The sequence below is a fragment of the Hippocampus comes genome, unplaced genomic scaffold (genome assembly GCF_001891065.2).
Source record: "Hippocampus comes isolate QL1 unplaced genomic scaffold, H_comes_QL1_v1.1 scaffold147, whole genome shotgun sequence".
Taxonomy (NCBI): Eukaryota; Metazoa; Chordata; class Actinopteri; order Syngnathiformes; family Syngnathidae; genus Hippocampus; species Hippocampus comes.
This window is the reverse complement of record NW_017805009.1, coordinates 3,628,610-3,648,984: the sequence shown is the minus strand read 5'-3', so window position 1 is coordinate 3,648,984 and position 20,375 is coordinate 3,628,610. Positions and strand designations below refer to the sequence as shown.

Below are 20,375 nucleotides of genomic sequence, written 5' to 3'. Positions count from 1 at the left end.
AATAAAAACATTTGCATCTAATTTTCAGATTTTCACCCTTTATGATTTATTCATTTTGTTGCTATTTCCCTTCATGTTGTCCCTGCGCAAACAATAACAGCAAGTAGTGTACACTATGCAGTACTGCAGCGTACCAATCAATGGAAAGTGTAATGACGCGAGGTCGGTGGAGGCACTCTCTACCGCCCCCACGCCTTCCGTCCTTGTGTTCATTCACCAGGCGCCAGGCGGATCGTTAGCCGGGCAGCTAGCTAACACCAACAGGCAGCTCACCAGGCCCCAACGGCCGCCGGTGAATCTTCCGCTTCCAGCCATGGCGTTAGTTACTCTGCAGCGGTCTCCGACCCCCAGCGCCGCGTCCACCGCCAGCACCGCGACCACCACTGCGGGCGAGGTCTGTTTGCTCCGGGGGGAGAAGGGTGAACGTATAAAAACGAATTCTCCGGTGTGTCGTGGTGTTTCTGAGGAGATGATAATGAGGAGAGATGTTGCCGGAGAAAGGCCCCTTTGATGGAAGCCTACAGCTGCTACCGTTCGTTGCTTTTTAGCCCACTTAAGTGGCAAGAGAATCAGTGCTTCCATTATATCTGTTTACGTGGGTAGGGATGTAAAGATAACAACGATTAGCCTTTGCAGGACTGCGAAGCAAGTGGCTAACGTTAGCTCGTTCGTGACGTGACTGGCTAGCCGTGAAAATGACGTTTAATTTGATTAAACAGTCTGCCCGGCACAACATAATTAACACTAACGACAACCATGCATCTCCCCTCTAAGCTGCCCTTCATTCACTGTTTGACATTTAAAGTTTGAGCTAGTGACACTTTCGTGTTTTGTTTGATAGCTTGGCTTGTCACATCCCTGTTAGGATTCTAGAAACTGATCGTTTGATGGCTCTGTTGGGGAAAAGCCAGACATTGTCGAGTAAAAGACTTCTACCCCTCATAATGGCTTTATTGTGTCATTTTTGCGGGGGCTTGTCCGGTTGTATTGGCATTTATGTTTGGTTCAGAGTGACAGCAACTTGCCATTTCAAATTTTAAACACAGTGGTGAACCTCGTCTTTACCATCAGATGGGGGCGCTAACTACCAAGTTTATCAACCACCAACAGTAAAAATGTCCAACCACCCTGCTTCGAATTGAGTTGTATTTTATATTTTGCTAATTTTACCAATTAAAGGTGACTTTTATCAAAATGTCTGGTAGTTGTGCGCCCCTCTAATCTACGGTCAAATTGACACAAATAATATTGTTCAAGTAATCAATTTTCAGTTTTTGTGTTGTGACCTACTCATTTGTGATTCTTAGTGTATGCTAGATCACTTGTTACAATATTAGCTTTTCGATTAACAATCACATTCTTTTTTTGGTCACAGTTATCTTAAATCAACATAAAGTCGTTTTGAAATAACCTTGTACAAATACCACTCTATTAAGCATACAGGACTCAGTTACGACATCGTAGTTGTTCGCATTTGTGAGGAAAGTCCCTATTTTTCTGTTATTTAGTTTTGCTCATTTAAAACGGTATCTGTCGTCGTCATCGTCGGTGCAGTGAGCAGATGTCTGGTGACATGGAACAGTAAAAGCTGCTGCAGCTATGATGTCATCGGCTCGACGAGGGGTGGGTGCAGTGTGGAGTACAACTGCAGGAAAAGAGCATCAACAGAAATGTAACATGCTAACGTTGAGTAGCTTGATTCACCCTATTTAGACTTCAAGAGCCTACGATGGGAAATGAAATGTGTTATTCTTGCATAATAATTGTTCGTAACTGAACATACCCTTTGCATCTGCATATACCCACACCTGCCACTTCAATAGGTACACTTGCGCAATATAATGTTAAACACATTATTAAATAATACAAGAGGTGCAGTGATGAATTGATGAAAATAAAAATAACAATGAAAAACAATGATGGATTTTTTTATTTTCGCATTGCTCATGTCATGTGCAATGGTGCATGAAAACTGGCATGTACAATTTCTGGTGAATAGTCAAAAATAAATCACACTCAACAGCAATTAAGTAGTCTAATAATAAAGCAATATGCCTGGTCATTGTTTTGCATGAAATTGCACTTCCTTGGTCCAAAATTAAGTTTGGGTTGTCGAATATTTTCTTGTTTTAGTTTCCGTGTTATCTACTATTTTAAATTTCACAGTTCATGGATAATTAAGATATTCTATTTGCTGTATTTCAGGACTTTGGGAGCGAAGATGAGCGGCGGATGAATCAAAGGTAAGCTGTGTCGCAAGCCACTTTCACATATGAGACACTGCAATATAGACATCAGTTGACAAACTATTCAGCGTTTATCCGCCTGTGCATTTAACACAGAACCCAATGGAGGCGGGATATTGCTGCAACTCTGTGTGATCCGTAATCAGAAAATCACACGCGCAAAGATGTCAGCATCCATTGTTCTTCACACACAATTGCCTTACAAACAGGCAGCCTCCACACATATCATCCTTCACTTTTTGCCAAGTCGTCTTTGTTCCTCCATTCAATGTCAGTTGCATTTATCCAAAACAACACGGAAAAAGGGGTTGAAAAAGCTGGGTTTAATAGGTGATGTAAAGGAGGCGTAGGTTTAGTGCTGCGTGTGATGAAATTGGCTGTTGAGCTATTTCGTGAACTCTGCAATGGCAACACAAGAGTTGGCATCAGCGAAGAAGAAACTTGTGTCAGTTTGGATACATTTCTGTGAATGTTTTTTTATTTTATTTTTTTTTTGTGACCGGAGTTTGGTACAAAAAGGCACGCTGCTGTATTGAGGAGAGTCATTTTTTGGGAGAAGGTTAAAAAAAAAAAGTCTAACGAAACGTTACTATAAAATGTAAACATGCCATGCTTTGAAATCATGGCAGCAGAAAACATGGGGGCTGTGGGAAATGTCGTGTTTTCAGCACAGAACAGCTACCTACCGTATTTTGTCAGTTCGGAGGGACTGTTGTGGAAACATGGTGCCTCCTAAATATTTAGAAAAATTTGTCTATTTTTTCTGGCCCAGTAAACCTGTTTCTGTAATGTTTTTATGTGACTGAATGAAGTCAGTCTTCCTTTCGGCTTGTCCCATTAGGAGTAACCACAAAACGTCATCTTTTCCCATCTAAGCCATCCATTTTCTGCGTCCTTCATGTCCTCGTACAATCGGCAATGGCTTGTGCCCCCTGTAGAGCTGCTTTGACTGATTGAGGTCTGTATTTTTCTGTAATCTTTGTCAAGCCAGGCCAAGTGATAGTTTATTTCTGTTGAACATGTGAATTTGGTGTCTTTGTCTGATGTGTTGCAACCAAACACTGCATATAAATTTCATATAGTTGTATCCAAGGTCTCTGACTCATTGGTTTCAAAAAGCAAAATTCTAAAAAAGAAAGTTATTTTAATGGGGAAGTCAATTTTCTTTATAAAAATATGCAGCCCTACTAGTTTGAATACGGCATTCTGAATCATATTGCGTTTGCAGAAACGGAATAAAGATATCTGATAGACGTTCTTCCCAAACTGTGTGCTGCGGCACCATCAGGTATGCCTCTGAAACACATCCAACTTTTACACTATTGCTCCGCGGGGGGGAAACTACAACAACAAAAAATGTGTTGTGTTCATCCATCTTTGCCAGTGGTGCATAGTTAGAGGCAGAACAAATAAATGCTCTTCCACAAGGAGGCACAAGGTACATAATTCATCTCTGTAATCCACCTGTTGCCATTAACCAGAGTAACTCATGCATTGACTAAGTAAATTTGTTGGTCAAAAAAAAAATGTTTTCCCTCCATATACTTTTTTTGTGACATTACTGTGAACACTACAATTTGTGCCTTGGCTTCATAAAGATTGGGAAACACTATCAGATGGAAAGGCAAGATCCTGTAGGTGGACATTTTTTTGCAGTGACAGGACGAGTTGAAAACCAATGATTACCATTTGCAGTGCCAATTACAATGGAGGACAAAACCAGATATTTTGAGCGCAATGACAGGAAAAAACTACATCTCATAACACCAGGACTGCTTTCTGCAGCAAGAAAATCCTACAATTTGCTTTTATCACTGTGAGCCAGCATAGACAGATGAGACAAGCACGGTTGTGTTAGTCTCAGGCAGCAGGTGGAGACTGCACCATGTCCCTCCAGTCTGATAGGCCCACACAGACACTGGGAGGGCAGAGGGAGGGAGCGCCAGAAGGAGTGGAATCTTAAACACCTCCGAGCACAGTGGATGAGTCAAGGCTGTCTGTCAGTCTGTCACTCAGTCGAGCGATCGGGTCAAGACTCAGAACCAGCGCTGCTTCATGGCTCTTTTTTTCTGAAGGCTGGCGAACAGGAAGTGGCTTGTGGAGTCAAGGATGCATCTGTTTGTAGAAGCCTTTCAGGAGGCTGTGGTGAAGCTACCTTATTTTGTGGGGAATGCCATGGTGACCCACAGTGAGGTGCGGCGCATGTGAGTGAAGTTAAGGCTCTTTCCACTGGAAACAAATATTTGTAACACTAGCAAAATTACTCAGAGATGCTGGAATTATGTTCACTTAAATTTCATTTCCTGCCTTCAAATTTGATTGCCGCTGTTGTTAAAGTAATGTCACGCTAGCCAGATCAGAAAACTGAATAATTAATCTTTGAACTAACACGAGGCTTCTGTCACTGTACAACAGATTGACTCCTAAAAACTAAAACGTTTTCTTGACTGTCTTTGGGTGACTTGTTAAAATGTAATAAGAAACTTTTTAAAACTACAACAACTCATGACCTCACGCGCACAAATGATAAATACAGATTCAGGTACAAACATGGAATAGCTCACTATATGACATCTGATAATGTACAAGAAGTTTTAAGACTTCATAAATAATGGAAGAAAATGATGGTGTATACAAACCAGTAGGTGTGATTATAGCAAATAGAGCAGTCAAGAGATGGTACGCAGTTAGGATGGGAGGACTCAAAGAGGACTGTTGTGAAGGTTTTTCAGAGAGTCCAATGTTTTCTTTGATACGTTATACACTGCTATTTTAATGCATGTTTGTGGATGAGCTGAAACTATCCTGATCTAAGTCCTGTGACCTTTGGGTTGAGTTAGCGGTTGAAATGAGCAGATGGAATTTGTCCACCATACTGAGCAGCAAGCATCTGCTTGTCTCCCTTTCTACCTCGGCTTTTGTTGCTTCAGCCTCATATTTATCCCTTATTGCCCGAGCCCCCCCTGACACTTGTAAATCCCACACATCCAACAAACTAAAACTAAATCCACCACAGTGGTACAAAAGCTGTCATTTGAAAAGTGTCCACCCACATGTTTTGTTTCTGTAGAACGTCCCCCCCCCCCATGGTGCTGAGGGCGGAGGGAATGTATTGTGAGGCTTACAAAAGGAAGTCCATTGTTTTTGTAAAATGGTCTGCTTGGTGCCGGCCTGCTCTTCTGGATTTTTAGACACTGCACTAGTGTACAGAGGTCTTTTGTGGAAAATGTTCTTATTAATATTGTATTTCAATCAAAATGATTTTAATTTTATTTGTGATATTAGGCATAATGAAGCAATTATAAATAATGCATGTTTATTTTTTGTCAATATTGCAATTGAAAATGTGATTACTTTTTACTGTGAGTACTGACTACCTCAGACTCTTTGAATGTATTTTGTGCCAATTTATACGCTTGATCATGATGGATGCTGAATCTGAACGCTTTTGATAAAACACACAGGACCAACCACAACGTAGTACAACTTTTAAGCAATACACTAATCAGTGAGTTACAGTAATCAATTAATTCATGGTTTTACAAGGCCTATTCATTTTGGCATTATTTGGTGCGGTAATGATCTGTTGCCACAGTATTCTTGTTAGATAATATTACATTAAATGTACTGGAAGTACAGTAACTGCACATTGCCCTTTTTCTCAGTAATGCCACAGTGTGACTTAAAGACCTTTTAGAGAGTCAAGATCTTTTTGTGTTGAGTGTAGGGGCTAAAATGTGATTTAAGGCGCTAAATATTATTATTTTTTATTATTATCATTTGTATAGGACGGTTATGAGTTGAACTGATTCCTAAATTTAGACACTTGTTCACCACTATTCTCCCTGGCACAAAGAGGGTTAGTGAGGTCTCTTTCTGATATGAATGAATACTTTTGAAACAGTGTTTTACGAAAACATCTGTCTTTTTCTAATCATTCTCTATTACCTGAATTACGTGTACCTGTCATTCAACAGTTTTGAACTTTCCGAATGATGTCATGTCATAGAAAGTAGGCGCCATCCTCCTGCCATTTTCAAGAAATGGAATGACTGAAAGTCAGCCTGGATTCCCTGGAGGAATCACGTCACTATTTTTTTATTCACTGATGTCATCTTTTCGACATCTTCTAAGCCAAACCTAGCAAACCTTTGGATTTTATAGGCAGGTGTGTACAGTTAATTGCACTTAATTTGTTCGGGTGGTTGGGGTGGGGTGTTATTTCACACAAGACGAGAATTATGAATTATGCCCAAAATGTTTTTACATGCCATTAACTGAACTAAACAATCCTTTTAAGTGACTCATGCCCGACTCCTTAGTCTCGCTGGCACATTTCTTCAGAAAGCCAAGAATGTTTTTCATGTCATTTTATTTGGCTTACCCTCCCAAACCCTCAATAATCTCCAATCCAATCTCCTGCCCGTCTCCTCACCCACTCTCGCACCAGAAACCACATTACCCCAGTCCTCCAACACTGAAACTGGCTCCCCACCCAGCAACGAATCCAGTTTAAAAATGTTTTCATCATCTTCAAGGCCCTTTCCAACATCACCCCCTCAGACCTGACCTCCTTCACCATCACATCCCTACCTGCAATCTTAGATCTGTCCATGCCAACCTCCTCACCTCTCCCATCTGAACCGAGCACCGGATCTGGGGAGACAGAGCCTTCTCTGTCGCTGCCTCCTTCTTCTGGAACGCTCTCCCTCGTCACCTCAGACTCACTCACACACTCTCCTCTTTTCACTCCCCTCTTTTAAAAATGGCACTAAAAACAAAGTCCTGAAATGGGAAAGGTATATGAATGCTGCAGTGTTTGATCTGTAGCATCTACTGATGTGAAATGTCTCTTTTATGTTTTCCAGCCTGAGTGAGAGCTTCTTTATGGTGAAGGGTGCTGCGCTCTTCCTCCAGCAAGGGAGCTCTCAACAGGGCCAGAAAGTACAACCCCACCACAAACATGCAGGTGAGAACCACAACAAACATCCAACAGTAGTTATGCATTTTATTCTATTCGTTTCCCTAAGCAGTCCGTTTGTCAGATTTAACAAGATGGTCAGTTTTGTCTAATGAGGAAGTGAAGTCTTAACTCCCTAACTCTGCCATCGCTGTTTTGTAGCTGGAGAGACGAGGCTGGAGGTTACCTCACTGATAAGACTGTTGCCATCCTATAGTTTAGCCAGATTAAGTTCCAATATCCTGTGCACAGTTGGAGCTGTGGAGAAAGCATGTTGAAGTTTAAAATGGAGGCACTGTAATTTGACATTTTTTTAAAGTGCAGGAAAACGTGTTTTTTTTTCCTTTAGAAAATCGTTGTACATTTGTAAGGCACTGTAGGGGAAGAAGAGTACTTGTGTATACTTGGCATACATTAATTAAATAACAGTTCACTATTTCTTGGACGCACATGGACATTTACTCCGTTTTTCAGTATTTTTTCATAAATGGATAGTTTGTTCATGCACTTCATACATACATGTTTAATATACATCAACTAATGCTAAGAAAACAAGCAATAACATCAACTACTTCTGGAAAGCTCATAACGTGGCACAGAAAAAAAACTCGAGCACATGGGACAAAATGAATGCTACCACTGTCTTCAGGGCAAAAAAAAAAGAAAATATTTGTCATTCTTGTTTAGTTGTTGATGCAGATCAGTGTATAACATAATTCTTGGAATTTTCCGCTTATGTTTTGGATTCTGACTGTTTGACACTGTCTTTGAACTGGCACCATGCCAACGTGGCTGCCTCAGAGCCATGCAAACAAAGGCCATGAATACACGCCTAACTGTCCAATGCACTTGAGTTATCCAAAACATACTTTAACGTTTCTTATTAATCAGAACCGTAATGTCATAAAGTGTTGCCTCTTTGTCATATATCATCATTCTATTCATGGTTTCCAGTATAAATTCATAGTTTTCAGGATAGAATGTAACTTAAGCACTGTAAGAAACCAATAGCAAAGTTTTACACATGATATTTAGCTAGCATCTATCCATTTTCTGTACAGATTACAGTATATGCCTTATATTCTGCTGCTACTGCTCTCATTTGGCACCTTAATGACCTGATGCTCAATGCATATTTTTTTCAGGGTTTTGTTAAGACCTGAGGCTAGAAATTACATTATGTTGCAGTGTACATGACCAAACCGTCGTGCACGTTCCGTTTTTATGCCAAAGGTTGTAATTAACACCTGCCTGGCTGCCACAGTTTGCTTGTCAACATATTTAAACAGCGTTGGCCTGCCATCAACAGTTATCTGTCATTGCAGTTGTTCCTGCACACTCGGTTTCACAACCCAGTTCAACCGCTGTATCACAAGGAGGAATGGAACAGTGGGAATGACTTAATGGGGTTTAGTTCATGTTAAAACGGGAATCCAATTCAGGAATTTAAAACGCCTGTGGACAAAAATATGTTGTATTTGAGTAAAAGACTGTTAATCCTCCTTAGAATTCTTTAACTTTAAATTGAATCAAAGTCTGACACAGTCGTATCGTTGTCGATGTTCTTTAACAGGGGACTTACCTCAACACCTACAGGTGATGATAAACATTCTTCGCTCAGAGGACCGGATCAAACTGGTGAGAAACAACATACAGCATCCCGAAAGTATTTACAGTGCTTCACTTTTTTCTACATATTGTTGTCATGTTATGGCCTTTTCCAAAATTGAAAGAATAATAGTTTTCCTCAAGCATCCCTTAATGACAAGGTTACAAATAATGATTTATCAAAAACAAACTAAGAAAGTGTTCCGGAGCCCATCCCAGCTGTCTTCGGGCAGTAGGTGTGGTACACCCTGAACTGGTTGCCAGCCAATCGCAAGGCATACAGACAAAAAACAATTTGCACTCTCACTCATACCTAGGGACAATTTAGAGTGTTCCATCAACCTGCTACGGAATGTGGGAGGTAACCAGAGTACCTGGAGAAAACCCACGCAGGCACAGCGAGAACATGCAAACTCCACACAGGGAGGCTGGAGCCGGAATCAAACCCTGCACCTCCGCACTGTGAGGTCAACACGCTAACGAGTTGACCACTGGACCGCCCGCCATGCTTCACTGTAGGAATGATATTGGCCAGGTGATGAGCGGTGCATGGTTACCTCCAAACATGATGTCTGGTATTCAAGCCAAAGAGATCAATTTCTCATCAGACCAAGTCTAAGTGGAATTTGTCTCTCATAGCCCGACCTGTGGCTGTCCTTGGGCAAACATTAGGTGGGCATTCATTTACCTTTTGTTAAGGGGAGACTCTCTGGCCACCGTATTATACAGCCTTCAGTGGGTGATTGCTGCAGGAATGTTGTCATTTTGGAAGGTTCTCTTTCCTCAGAAGAATGATGGAGCTCGGTTTGAGCCCATGAAGTTCTTGGTCCCCTCTCTTCAAAAGGCCCTTTAGTTTACATCTTCCATTTTGGGATGATGAAGGCCACTGCGCTCAATGCGTCAAAGCAGCAATTTTTTTTTTTTCAGACCATTTCTTAGATCCGTGCCTCTACCAACAATTCCTTTGACTTCATGCTTCATGTTCTGTCATGCACTATTAGTCGTTAAACCTTATAGAGGCAGGTGTATGCCTTTCCAAGTCACGACCAATCAACTGAATTTACCAAAGGTGAACTCCTTTGAGATGTAAGAAACAGGATACACTGAAGATGTGATGTCTTTTTCTTGCATTTACCAAAATTTCCTTGAAAAAAACATTTGAACTTTTCACATTGTCGTATGCGGTGGTGTTTGAGGGTGGCGGGGGGCAAAGAGGCCATCAATTTTGGACGCATATAACATAAAAAAAATGTGGACAAAGTGAAATGAATACTCCAAACACACTGTAAATCTAGTAAATAAGCAAAAAAAATGCACATCCAGTACATGCCAGTGGCTTACCTGGCACAGTCAACCCTCTACAATACAATTTATTGTGTGTTAAAGATACTCGACGTGTTCTTTGTAATTATCAGTTGAGAGAGCAGGTTTGAACAGCATAGTTTTGAGAGCATGACCAAATGTTTCCACGGTGTGCATAGGAAGTATGAAACAGACACCTACTGGTTAGACTGCCCATTACGCACATGCAAATAATAAAACTGACAATTTCCTGTACAGTTTGTGGCAGCTCTGCAAATAGGAGTAGTTGTAGTAATAAAAAGCGTTCTCACCATGAGCATGAATTCGACTGTAACATGACTTTGAAATGAATGTGCATTATGTGTGTCCCTGAGTAGGCCGTGCGGCTGGAGAGTGCATGGTTAGATCGTGTGCGATACATGGTAGTTGTATACACCAGTGGACGGCAGGACACAGAGGAGAACATCCTACTGGGAATCGACTTTACTAACAAAGACTGGTGAGAAGACAGCTGTTGAACGTGTTACGAGGAATAACACCCGCATTGACGTGTGTAGGATTTTTCCTTGCACTTGTGCTTTGTTTTGTACTCAATCACGCACATCTTTTGCTTCAGTAACAGTGTCACATGTTTGCTGATTTGATTATATCAAATCATGTTTTCCTGTTCTTGCCAGCAAAAGCTGTTCGATTGGCATGGTGCTGCCTCTGTGGAGTGACAGTAAAATCCATCTGGATGGAGATGGGTGAGTGCCACAGTAATATTCCCCCTTCATATCACCGCTGCAAACAACAGCGTATGGCATTCCAACTCGTAGAGTGACCATCTGTTTTGTTTTCACCTCAGGGGCTTTACTGTGAATACGGCAGGGCGGACTCATGTCTTCAAACCTGTGTCAGTGCAGGCTATGTGGTGAGTAATCCCCTGGAGTTATAATGGCGATCTGCAGCTTTCTCTTTTCTTGACACAATACAACATACCTCCTGCTCGCATGTGCTCAACACAGCAGCCAATCTGCACCAGAAAGGCTTTTTGCTTTATCGTCTGCAGGAGTGTGCCCCCTGCTGGAATTGAGAGCATTTTGCGCATTACTCCAGTTGGAATGTACATTCCCACATTTGCTGTATTTGATTGTTTATCTGGTTTGGATGAAAAGAGTCTAACTGCCCTCTATAATCTTAATCTCAAACTAGGTCAGCTCTCCAGGTGCTCCACAAGGCCTGCGAGGTGTCCCGTAGATACAACTATTTCCCTGGGGGAATGGCTCTCACTTGGATGGGTTACTATGAAAGCTGCATTGCTTCAGAGCAGAGTTGCATCAATGAATGGAACACCATGAAGGACTTGGAATCCACACGTCCGGACTCGCCTACGATGTTTGTCGACAAGTCAGTCATCACAAATTACATAAAAATCTGAACGTTATTTAAGATTCTATTCAGCCCTGTTTTTAAACGTGTCTAATCTTTGCATTCGTGTTATCTTCGAAGTGTCAACACATAAATTTAAAAAAAAAAAAATCTCTCAATAGGCCTTCAGAGAGAGAGAGGACAGAGTGCCTTATCAGAGCCAAACTCCGAAGCATCATGACATGCCAGGATCTTGAAAATGTCACATGCAAACAGGTATGACTCACACGGGTGACCTGATTCCATTGCATTTTCCCCTGTTGGGCAATTCAAAGATTCGTATGCTACATTAGTGTCTTATGTTGAATAAAATGTCTTTATAATGTTTCTTCAGATCACTCAATGCAATACGATACAACATTATTCTCGACCACAGCAGCTATAAACAAATCAACACAAATGTTTGTATGGTTTGCTTAAAATTTAAAGTCACGTTGTACTAAAATGTCTTGATTATGAATTGTGTGAATGCATTGTCCATGTTGTTAGATCCGTACTGAGTTGGAGCAGCATATGAGCTGCAACCTGAAGGAATTCAAAGAGTTCATCGACAATGAGATGCTGTTGATTTTGGGACAGATGGACAAAGCCACACTCATCTTTGACCACGTCTACCTGGTAGGAGAATTTATACTGGATCATCAAACTCGCTGAAAGGATAATAATAATATACTTAAATTCTATATTTATTCTTTCTTTGGAGGGCTCTGAATGGAATGCGTCAAATTTGGAAGAACTGCAAGAGACGGGGTGATTGATTTAATGTTGTCGAATGGCTGTGATAATCACCCACATACAAAATATATTCACATTGTGATCTGAGCAAGAAAGAATGACCTTTCTCTCTCTTCCTCAGGGTGGGCTATATCCTCAATGTTACCAGGGAGATAGACAACTTTTTTCCAGGCACATTCAGTTATCACAATATACGCGTGTATGACGAAGAGGCCACTGACCTGCTGGCTCACTGGAACGATACGTACAACTTCATTGTTAAAGCAAAGTGAGTCCTGATGGAACAGAAAAGTTCTTTGCCCATTATAGTATGTAATCATCTCTTTAGCCATAAATTGCCGACATGCAGTGGATTGCTTCTGTGTGATTACCTGATTAGGTTTTAACGTCCACACGCAGTTGAACTGATTAACCTACTAAAGTGGCCACATCAATGTATACTACTCACAAAAATTAGGGGAGATTCGGCTTTCGTATGAACTTTCCGGGTGAACCTAAAATGTCACATGTTCGGGAAGGTTCCCTCAACTTTTGAATGCACATGCCCACCTACTCAGTGTTTGACTAGTTTTTGCACAACTTTCTATTCTTTATCAAGGAGGAGAAAAGGCAAAATTCACAATAGACGTGTGATCCATGAATCGACCAATACATTTCCAGGGACGCCCACTTCAATGCCTTTCTGTTCTTCTCTCAGCATCTCTTTACCGCTGCCGCAAACTGCTGATGACATTCTGTGACACTATCAGTTCAATGCTCACTTCCTCTGAAAATGTCCTGTTTGAAACCGGACGCTTGCTAAGTAAAGATTACGTCTTAAGTGTCATCATATTCTCATGATGTCAAAATGTGAACAGCATGATGAAGAGGACTGTTGTAGAACTAGAAAATTGTATTAGTTTCTTCAGGGATGAAACACACCTGTTGTAAATGTTTCCATTCAGCTGCTTGTCAGAAAGCAGCAATTTGTGGAGAAAGTACTGAAACATCCACCAGTTGGACATGTGCATTCGATAGTTAAGACAAGGTCAAATGAAGTTGCATTTTTGGCTGGTTCTTAAATGATACCTGAGGGCCAAATATCTCGGAACATTTCACCCAATGGGTAGTGTATAATGTACATCCCAAAAATGTTAAATGATGCCTTTAACCTTCTTTGCCACCAGGAAGAACTACTCCAAGTGTCTTGTTCACTGTAAGATGGGTGTCAGCCGATCTGCCTCCACAGTCATCGCTTATGCCATGAAAGAATACGGCTGGTCGCTAGAGAAGGCGTACAACTTTGTCAAGGAAAAGAGGAGCATCACACGACCTAACCCAAGTTTCATGAGACAGCTGGCAGAGTATGAGGGCATCCTTGATGCCAGGTATAGTGCATCTCTTGAATTCTTTTTCTTTTCTTAACTTCTAGCGAGACTGACTCGTCCTTTGCTTCTTCATTCAGCAAACAGCGTCACAACAAGCTGTGGCATCCAGACGCAGACTGTGAGATGGCCGAGGGTCAGCAGGTCTCAGTCCAGTGCTGTGGTGAGGAAGAGGGAGACCACCTGACCCCAGAGCCAGCGATGTCTCCCTGCTGTGAAGATGTGCTGCCCGACAAAGGCGCGGCATGCCCCTCCCCTTGCCGAAAAGTAGCTCTGGAGATCGACCCCGCCTACAACAACTATTATTTCCGGAGGCTGTCTGACTCTGCGCTGGACAGTGAGCCCTCAACACCTGTGCGTGGCCCCCCTCTACTTGGCATGGAAAAAGTCTTCATTGAAATTGAGGATGTTGAGCGAGATGCTCTGCTGGATGATGAGGCATTTGATGGGCGGGAGGGCCTGGGGCTTCCCCCTTTTGGCTCAACAGCGGAGGGCACCGCAGCCCAGACCAGCAACCGTGGCCCAGAGCCCCTGGAGGAGCTGCGTCTGAGACTGGAGTTTAGCACAGTGGAGGAAGAGGATGAAGAAGATGTGCAAAAGGAGGAGGCAGACATGGAGGTCCTAATGCAACCAGATGACGGAGGGGGTGGGGACGGAGGTGGAGGAGCGGAGGAAACTCAAGATTTAGAGGTCGAAGGGGATGCAGACAGCAATGGCATGGACCTGGCAACTCTGAACGAAAATTCCAACAACAACAACCGTTTTACCTCTCACCAGAACGTTAATGTGAGTTTGTATTTGGAAACCTGAAATTAAGGCTTTGATTTGTAATATGTTGTACACACATTGTTCGCTTTTTTTCTCTTTAGGGAAAAGCTGCCACGCTTGCAGCTGATGTGTCTTTATTTTCACGGAGGGATTTAAATTCCAAGCGGATGGACATTTCTCCAACCTCTGTTTCAGAGCCTTGCCTTAAGCTCAGTCCTACTGACGTCCCAAGTGCTCCATTCCTACTATCTTCAAAAGACCTTGAGTCGACCATGGTGTCTCTGTCCGACTGTGCCAACAGTGCTTCCTTTGGTCCTGCAGCTCTCCCTGATGTACCACAGCAGCCAGCTGACTCCCTTCATCATGTTGTCGGTGTGCAGGACTGTGGTGATATGTGGCATGTAAACAGAGAGTGTGAGAATAGGCCACCTTTGGGTTCTGCAGAAGTTCTCCCGGAGCTGATGACAGTGGAGTTGCACAAAGATACACCTTGCCACCTGAACCAGCAGGAGGGGACCTTTGTGGAGCTTCACAAGTCAGGTGTGGTGCGCCGCCATGCAGAGAGACTGGAGAGACTTTCGGGTTTGACCCAAGAGAGCCTGCCTTCTTCTCTGAAGCCTTTACCCGCATGTCAAATGTCCAAGAAGAACTTTCAGCACAAGGAGGAAGAGGAAGAGTTCCCTGTCTTTCCAAGGGACTTGATGAAAGCATCTACACCGTGCCAAGTAAGGTTAGAGCCCCTGGTTGTTCCCCTTACCAATGAAGCCTTGTTGGGGGTGGTGGGGTCGGGGATGCTCACCCCCACCTCCTCGCCTCACGGCACCACATTGACACGCAGCTCCAGCAGTGACAGTCTGCGCAGCGTGAGAGGAAAGCCCGGCCTCGTACGTCAGCGGGCACAGGAGATTGAGACACGGATGCGTCTGGCGGGCCTCACTGTGTCGTCCAGGCTCAAACGGTCCAACTCGCTGGCCAAGTTGGACAGCCTCAATCTCTCCTCCGAAGACCTGTGCTCTGCCTGCTCATCAGATGCAGGGACACTACTGCTTCTCTCACTGTCCCCGGAGCCAGATCACAGCATGGAGTGGGAGTCTCCTGCCACCCCCGCTCAATCCCGACCCTGCCAGGACTTGCACACTGCAGAGAAAGCTCTAGCAGGGGAGCCCATAAGCTGACCGGCATGTTGGTTCTCCAGCTCCCTCTCATTTCTCATCACGTAGCGCTGTAGAGGGTTGTACAGATTGTGGAAAGAAAAAAGAATATTTACACAACATTCACATATTTGCCACATTGTTTGTCAAACTGCTTTGACAGTGAACGTCATATTGCTGTATCTGATAAGAGAAGCCATCAGTTCACCTCTGACATGGTTGGGATAAACAAGTGCCTTACGTTTGAGACCAGAGAGGCACCAGGTTTTAGGCAGAAAGATAAGAGGATGAGAACAACCTTCTATTCACAGCCCTTAGTACGTGGTATGTACTGAAAAATTGTATTGTATCAATCTGCATTTTTTTTTTTTATGTATACAGTCCGGTACAAAGTAGTATTGGTAATTGACCAACCATTTTTTTTTCCTGTCAGAAAGTGTTGTTTTGTAAGTGTTAATAATTGTACAGTTGTACTACACTGTTTTTTGTCTTAGATGCCACAGGCCTTCATGTTGAATTCCTGGAGAGCCATTTCGTGCTGAAGTTGAGATCAAATTATGAAACTGATGCGTGACGAAGCCTGAGTTTGATTGAGTGATTGAAATGACAAGTGGAGAGAGTGTGGCGTTTTACTGTCTTCAACCAACATAAGAATAATTTCTGAGTGTGCTGTTCCTTTGCACTTCTTTTTTTTTTTAATTATGTATACTGGTACACAACAAGCTATGTTCCAAAATAACATTGAAGTAATGTTAACCACCTCATAATTCCCTTCAGTGATTTTGGGGAAAGCAGTAAGCAATCATGCTGCGTGGCTTGAATTATATTTAATGTAACGCAAATCAAGAATTTCATATCAGAAATTGTGTTTCTTTTTCTTTGGCCATAGTCCTCTGAACATTTTTGACAAGCTGCAAGTACAAAAAGAAATCATCCCTGAGGATTGCCAACATTATTTTTAAATGTGAAAAACCAAAGCGCTGCGGTTGTCTCATCAATTTAAAGCTGTATGATATAGTCCTTGTGTATATCATGTATTTAAACGCTGTCACATCATTTTGCACATTTGGGAGAAATGGGAAAACTTGAGGGAGTTGTTGGGCTTATTGCTGTTAGGCTTTTATGCTCATATCCACTTTTTTAAACTACGATCACAATAGGTTACGCCATTTTTGGTAACCATGTTTTTTTTTATACTTAAAGTATGCAGTAACTTTTGTACTGTACATTGCTGTAGTCTGATTGCATATTGCACTTTTTATGTTAACGTACTGTATGTGTCGATTACGAAAATAAACATGTTTTTTTTTCATTATATGCGTAAAATGTGTGTCTCATTATGATTGCGATTACTCTTAAAAAGGGCCATTTTGATTATCGATAATTCGCCTAAACTTTAAATCTTCTGGGAAGTCGAGCTGGGAGGACGAACACAACCAAGAAGGAAGGATTACCTTACAAGCTCCAGCACGCACATGTAGCTGGTTTAGGGTCTTTGCAAACGGGAAAAGTGCCATGAACCTTAATATTTGGCCAGTGACTTGACTTTGATGGAGTTCGTGTGTGTGTTACATCATTACGTCACCGTGCTGTCATCTGTGTGCTTTGGCTGGAGAACGTTATTTGGAATTCCGAACAACAGCCAGGTTATATAACATTCAGTTTACCCCTCCCTGTTTGCGTAACATCAATGAATGACTTAAGTTTCACGCTCTTGTTGCTCTGCTGCCCCCGACCGACCGTGCGTGCCTTTCGACTGAATAATAGGTCTGTGCACAATAGCATGTGATGCGACGCTGTCATATGGTAGCGCCTGTGTGACTGTAGCATAAATATTTTCATGTCTCAGCATTGTTATGCATACATTGTTTCCAGGAAGTGCGTCTCGCTAAAACATGCTTTAGGTTTTGAATTTATAAACTATTTCAAACGAAATGTTACCCGAATAGAATGACATTTGTTTGTATCTAACCCTAACGCAAGATTAAATATGATAAACATAAAATACCAAACTGTTCGTAAATCGTATTGATCTGACTGTAGGTATTTCTGTAACGTGGCCAATGATTAATTGTGATTATTTGTGCAGTGCGTTGGTTTAAAGCGGCTGCTGCTGAATATGAGGAAGAGATGTTTGCAACACAAAACAATTAGTAGAAGCGTGCAAACAAACCGCACGTCCTCCAAAACAGTGGTTTTCGGTCTCCGGTCACGAGGTGTGGGTCGGGCCCTCATCTTGTAATTCCTGGTCTCCAAACCACCACGTTTGTTTTATTTTTCAAGTATGTTTCCTGTTTGCATGTTGCTGTAGTTACAAATGAAAAGGGTTCCAGCTATATAGCATACAACTTCTAATTCACGTCGACTGTAAACTGGGATGCCAATAATTACTGACCATATTTTCCAAACATTAAATTTTACCCAACTTCTTGATAAAGCAGCAAACAGTAAAGTTATGTGAATTGTATTCAATCTTCACATCTTTTTTGTAGTTATTCATTTTGTCTATTTACTTTTGGGGGTGATTGGTACTTCAACTAAACAACACACATCTGGAAAATCACACTCTTATTCCCAAAGGAGTAAATCTCAAGTGTTTTTTGTTTTGTCATACTTTAGGCCCTTTCACACCAAAACAACCAAAATCAATCCACTATATTGTACACTATATTTACATGTGGCCCCCCACTCTCTTTGCAGTAGAGCATCTTTTGTTGTTTCTCTGATTTGAAAAAAAAGAAAAATTTTGTTTTTTTTTCAATTTAATTACATCAGTTAAAAATAAAATAAAATCATTTCATATTAACCGTTATTGTGAAAAATCAGGAGAAAATGTGAGGCCAATAAATATCCATAATGGGTTTTTCAAGACTGGAAAAAGTAAGTTTACACGTTTGACTGCAGCATAGCTAAATGAACTGTGACATCACGTGGCTATAAGGCACCCACTGCTTGCGTATTTCAGGGTGGACAGATCATCTCTGAACAAGCAACAAAGAACATACTGTCGGTCCTGCCAGTGGGACTGAGCAAACGTTGGATACACAGATTCACTCCACATCTTCTAACTGGTAAGTGTAATCCTTCGCTGACCTGTACATGATAGGAGATCATTATTAAATCCTTTATATTGGATTGACTAAAGCTAGAGGTCCCAAAAAGAGAAATACTGTAGCCTGCTATCCACTTTAGGAAAGGTTTATTGGTTATACTTCCTGTACATGGTGATGCTGCAAAGCACATGGTGATCAAGTGGGAAGCCTCTGGCATTAAAGGGAGGATCGGACAAGATAACGGGCCGCTTGTTAACACTGATGGAATCCCACTTGGGATAGGGTTCACCAAGTTGAGGAATGGGTGCTTTTAGCCTGATGTGGTCACATGAATGAGACAATAAAATGTATCTGTGGCTCTAACATCTTTGCTGGTTCTTTCACTACGGTACTTCACACTGGATCCTATGGCGTTCATGTGTGAAATTCTGCCATGCGCTTCCTCTCCCTGGTGCAGCTTTAGAGGGTCTGATAGCATCTGTTTCCTGGGCCGTATGTTTGGCCAACGTGCAGGCTTGTCAGATGATAAAGCAGCAGTAGTCATATGTTGTCACACCGAAGAGAGAAAACAAGACCCATGCCAGATTTTTGTCTGGTTATTGTTCATTGTGTGGCTACATTTTTTCCACTCGCTCACACACATCTTTTGAGAGCTCAACAGAAAAGTGAAGCCCACTGACCAGCCGAATTCTACGCTGCTGGTTCTCATTAGGGTCGCAGGTGAGCTGGAGCCTATCCCAGATGACTGAGGGCAAGAGGTGGGGTACACCCAGGACTGGTTGCCAGTCAATCCCAGGGCACATATGGACAAATACCCAGTCAGACTCATATTCACACCTTAGGACAATTAAGGTTTCAGTTAGCGTAACATGAATGATGTTGGAATATGCCCGGAGAAAATCCATGCAAACAAGTCAGTCAAATGAAGTCTGTTTCCAAGGCACATCCAATAATAATTGCCGGTGTGCCAGATGTAAAAAGTGTGTACAATGCAGTTGTCCAGTAACTCTGGAGTATATTTGACTATCGTAAGTTAGTAAGGTTGTAGATCAGTGAGTAAGTACACAAGTAAGTAAATGCCAAAGTAGGTATGTGCGTCGGTCACTCGGAAAGTGAATAAGCATGTAGGTAAATAAGTATGAAGCAATAGGTTAGTTGGTAGGAAAGTACCGTAAGTTAGCGGGTTATGTTGTCGTACATTATTTCAGGATTGTAGATTGAATCTTAAAACGGTGCAAATTAAATTACAGTCTATACACAACATGTTCTGACATATCGCCTAATCATTTATTTCTCCAATCAGTTTTTGGAAGAGGCCCCTCAATTCCTCCTGAATCATAATTCTTCGTCTGACCAAGAAATTATGGACATTCTATACTTTGGACTTGGTGGGATCACTTCGGGGAATGTACTTTACCTTTTCCACAGCAAGGTCCACGAAGGCAAGCTTGGCTGAGTTTGGTGTGGATCAACAATATCATTTTTCTGTTAAGATATTGTCATATTTGCAGGGCCAATTCTGACCCTTCCGTGAGTGAGACATCTCTCACAGATGGTGAAGAAGGAGAATGCGCCCAGCAGGCCTGACTGCGCTGCAAAAACCTTGTGACTGTAATTTGTGTTAAAGTGGTGACATTGCAAGTGCATGAACACTCAACGGAAGCAATACAACAGCAGTTATTGTAATAAGATGCTCTGATTCACAGCAACCAGAAAAATGATCACCGTGTGACAATGAATTGTTTGCTATGTCATTCTGTCCTCACACTTAAACAATT

The 20,375-nt window shown here is 42.0% G+C and overlaps 1 protein-coding gene across 5 annotated transcripts; it reads left to right on the top strand.

The window, feature by feature from the left end:
• Positions 1–194: 194 nt before the first annotated feature.
• Positions 195–16,858, top strand: ssh1a (slingshot protein phosphatase 1a). Of its 5 annotated transcripts, none has more exons than XM_019861665.1 (15): positions 195–394; positions 2,206–2,243; positions 7,115–7,215; positions 8,780–8,844; positions 10,494–10,615; positions 10,800–10,862; positions 10,964–11,029; positions 11,311–11,505; positions 11,649–11,742; positions 12,016–12,144; positions 12,230–12,276; positions 12,383–12,529; positions 13,428–13,628; positions 13,706–14,411; positions 14,495–16,858. In XM_019861665.1, the coding sequence occupies exons 1-15, from the start codon at positions 314–316 to the stop codon at positions 15,566–15,568; spliced, it is 3,129 nt and encodes a 1,042-aa protein (XP_019717224.1). In that variant the 5' UTR covers positions 195–313; the 3' UTR covers positions 15,569–16,858. The 5 variants fall into 5 exon arrangements, with proteins under 5 accessions (XP_019717224.1, XP_019717216.1, XP_019717230.1 ...); XM_019861657.1 differs by having other exon boundaries at positions 10,794–10,862; XM_019861671.1 differs by lacking the exons at positions 195–394; positions 2,206–2,243 and adding an exon at positions 3,834–4,450 and having other exon boundaries at positions 10,794–10,862.
• The last annotated feature ends 3,517 nt before the right edge of the window (positions 16,859–20,375 follow it).

Coding starts and splice junctions, on each gene's coding strand:
- ssh1a (XM_019861657.1), top strand. CDS start 314: ATGGCGTTAGTTACTCTGCAGCGGTCTCCGACCCCCAGCGCCGCGTCC. Junction 10,616..10,793: donor GACTTTACTAACAAAGACTG/GTGAGAAGACAG, acceptor TGTTCTTGCCAG/CAAAAGCTGTTCGATTGGCA. Junction 11,743..12,015: donor AAAATGTCACATGCAAACAG/GTATGACTCACA, acceptor CCATGTTGTTAG/ATCCGTACTGAGTTGGAGCA.